Source organism: Elephantulus edwardii, unplaced genomic scaffold, assembly GCF_000299155.1.
Source record: "Elephantulus edwardii isolate Elephantulus edwardi_28Jun2011 unplaced genomic scaffold, EleEdw1.0 scaffold00208, whole genome shotgun sequence".
Lineage (NCBI taxonomy): Eukaryota > Metazoa > Chordata > Mammalia > Macroscelidea > Macroscelididae > Elephantulus > Elephantulus edwardii.
In genome coordinates, this window is record NW_006399958.1 from 3,710,417 (window position 1) to 3,713,556 (window position 3,140).

The 3,140-nt window shown below is 42.4% G+C and overlaps 2 protein-coding genes across 2 annotated transcripts in view; one reads left to right on the plus strand and one right to left on the minus strand.

Moving 5' to 3' along the window:
• The window catches only part of LOC102843481 (zinc finger protein 845-like), a 578,666-nt gene that overhangs the window by 433,057 nt on the left and 142,469 nt on the right, over positions 1-3,140 (minus strand). The window lies entirely within an intron of this gene.
• On the plus strand, positions 313-1,302 carry LOC102844823 (vomeronasal type-1 receptor 2-like). The gene is made up of 2 exons (XM_006897311.1): positions 313-1,003; positions 1,295-1,302. The coding sequence occupies exons 1-2, from the start codon at positions 313-315 to the stop codon at positions 1,300-1,302; spliced, it is 699 nt and encodes a 232-aa protein (XP_006897373.1).

Consider the following 3,140-nt stretch of genomic DNA (forward strand, 5'->3'; position numbering starts at 1 on the left):
AAAAAAGATGGGTTACTAGTGACCATAGATTAATGATGATTCATTTTCTACACACAATGTAGGGAAAGGATCGTATGAAACCCGTGAATGAAAGAATGTGTGAAACACAAAAATAAAACAAGGACAAAATTTAATTTCCATAAATTAAGGAGAGAAAGAGTGTGTATTGAGAAGGCAATTCTCTCATTAATGATAAACTCTTTATATTTTGTTTTTTCAAGAAGAATGTAGCCCAAGACCCCTGTTTCCATGTAGAACCTTCTAACCCTGCATTTGAATTGTAAGCTCTCCACAAAATTCTAGAATTGCTCCATGGCTTTGACCATAGCAATGATCCTTCTGTTCCAGACGACCATTGGAATCCTTGGGAATTTCTCACTCATATTGCACTACATCTTCCTTCATTTCAGTGGATGCAGGTCCAAGCCCACAGACTTGATTCTCACGCATCTGACTGTCGCCAACTCCTTAGCCATTCTCTGTAAAGGGATCCCTGAGACAATGCTTGCCTTTGGTTTAACATGTCACGTCAACAAAGTTGGCTGTCACTCCTTTTCATTTCTCGATAGAGTGGGCAGGGGTGTCTCTGTTTGCACCACCTGCCTCTTGAGTGTCTTCCAGGTCATCACCATCAACCCTCTGCACTCCAGGTGGGCAGGGCTTAAACTAAAAGTTTTCAAGTACATTGGTCCTTGTAATATCATGAACTGGATACTGCACATGATGGTAAATGCCATTTTCCCTATTTATGCGTCTACAAAATGGATCAACAAGACCATTGCAAAGGAAAACATGTCCAAATGCTGTACTAGGAATTATGACAATGTCACGTTCTCACTCTATGTGACATTCATATCTTTCCACGATGTTTTGTGCTTGGGATTCATGTCCTGGGCCAGTGCCTCCGTGGTTTTCATCCTGTACAAACATAAACAACAAGTGCAACATATTTATAACCATAAAATAACCCCCAGATCCTCAGCTGAGACCAGAGCCACCAAAAGTATCCTTGTCCTGGTGGTCACCTACGTATCATTTTATGCCGTCTCTTCTATTATTTATGTTTATATGGCTCCTGCTGTCCCTTCCATTTGGTGGATCAGGAACGCGTCTACTTTTATCTCGATGTGTTTCCCAACAGTCAGTCCCTTTATTCTCCTGAGCAGTGACCCCCGTGTATCTAGACTCTGTCCTACCTGCTATAGAACCAATATATGCCTTTCCTCTTCACTCGTAAAGCGTAATTCATCTATTTCGCATCGTCTTTCGTCACGAATGACCTCGTCTTTTACAGAATCTTAACTGTGGACCAGTCTCATTGTAGACAGAGGAGCAATGTAGAGGAGCAAAGAGATGCTGCTTCAAAAAGAAACAGTAAACAATAGTAGAAATGGATTAGCAAAGTAAGTATTAGAAGTGAAATTCACACAAGAGTCCACAATTAAGGTTGCGTGGTGGAATGTACTTGGGGTGGTGGGAGGCACGCGTGGTGGGGGGGGGTGGTGTGATTGTGTACCAGGGAGGGAGTTTTCCTATTATTTTTCAAAGAGAGAAGCGAACTGGATTGGGGGTGGGGGTTGGGGGAGGGCTGGGCAGGGAGAGAAGTGCAGCAATCAATGAATGGAAATCCAAAATCTCTGTAAATGTTCATTAAAATTATTAAAATTTAAAAAAGACGTGAAATCCAATGTAATCGTTCCTTAAGTATTTAGATTTGTCCTGTAATTGAGATGTTTAGAGTCTAGGCACTATAGGAATATAACAGGTCAGAAATCATATGGTTAGGTTTTGCTTGTTAATTTTTGCTAGTCAGCATTGATTCTTTTTTCTTTTTTTATTATTATTGTTAATTTTAATGAAAATTTACAGAGACTTTGGATTTCCATTCATTCATTGTTACACTCAGCGTTGATTCTTGATGATCTTATATTTAACAGAACGAAACAGTGCCTTATCACGCACCGTTCTCCTGACTGTTGGTACATACATCTGAGCCCTTTGTTCTAATCATTTGTCAGCCTGTCTCCTTAGCAATCTCCCTATTTTCTTGCTGACTCTGCTTCACCAAACGCTTAGTCTAAAAATCAAAATGGAGTTTGAAGCTCAAAAAGCTAAAAAAAAAACCCTATGTCATGATATTTCCCAGAACCAGAACTCAGAAAACCCTATGTCAGGACACTAAATAAAACCAGAGAATCCTATGTCAGGACCTTTTTCTGAAACCAGAACTCAACAAATCCTATGTCAAGACATTTTTCTGAAAACAGAACTCAGAAAACCATCTTCTCAGGATATTTTCCAAAACTAGAGCTCAAAAATTCCCATATTAGGACCTTTTCCAAAACCATAAGCTTTATGCACCAATGAGCTACTGCAATGTCCACTCATCTCGCAACCCCCTAAAACACACTTGCTAAAACCCCATATGTTGTTGTTGTTGTTTAATGCCGTCGAGTCGTAGACGACTCATAGTGACCCTATGAATGAACGGCCTGGGCACTGTTCGTACATAGAGTTTCCGGAGGCAAGCCATTTTTGCAAGTGGATGCCGCTCCTGCTTCCAGGCTTGATTTAGTTGGGAAGCTCCAGCCAACACTGTCCACCATGGGTGCCCATTACCACGATTGGCACATCACTGTCACAGTCTTCAGCATCACAGCAACCACGAGTTACCTCTGTACAGCAACGCACAGACCAGTGCTGTACCACCTAGAAGAATGTTTGACAGGAAGACAATTTGAACCCCATATACACCCTCTAAATCCAACCCCCGGTGCTTCTCCCCTTGCTGAGTAGCCCGGCGCAATAAACTCTGAGAAATGTTTCTGCCCCGGTGTGGTTCTTGGCTTCGATCCGAAACTTTTCATCTGGGCACAAAGACACCCAAACTGGAAGATTCATCCCTCCAAGTCGACTGGCCCTTCAGGTGCCTCCTTCCTATACCTGCAGAGACCCTGCTGGCGTGGCAAGAGCTGCTCACAGGTAAGCGGAGATTCTACTATTCTATCTTGTTCAGTTTTCTCTGTCTCGAAGCCCAGGCCTGGCCAAGAATATTTTCTCACGTCCTTCCTTGACTGGAGGTGGTGACTTTTCCATGGAGTCGTGTCTGACACAGAAGACGCTCTCTGCCTTTCAGACTC

Bases quoted from the DNA above. Each gene is read 5' to 3' on its own strand.
- LOC102844823 (XM_006897311.1), top strand. From the start codon at position 313: ATGGCTTTGACCATAGCAATGATCCTTCTGTTCCAGACGACCATTGGA.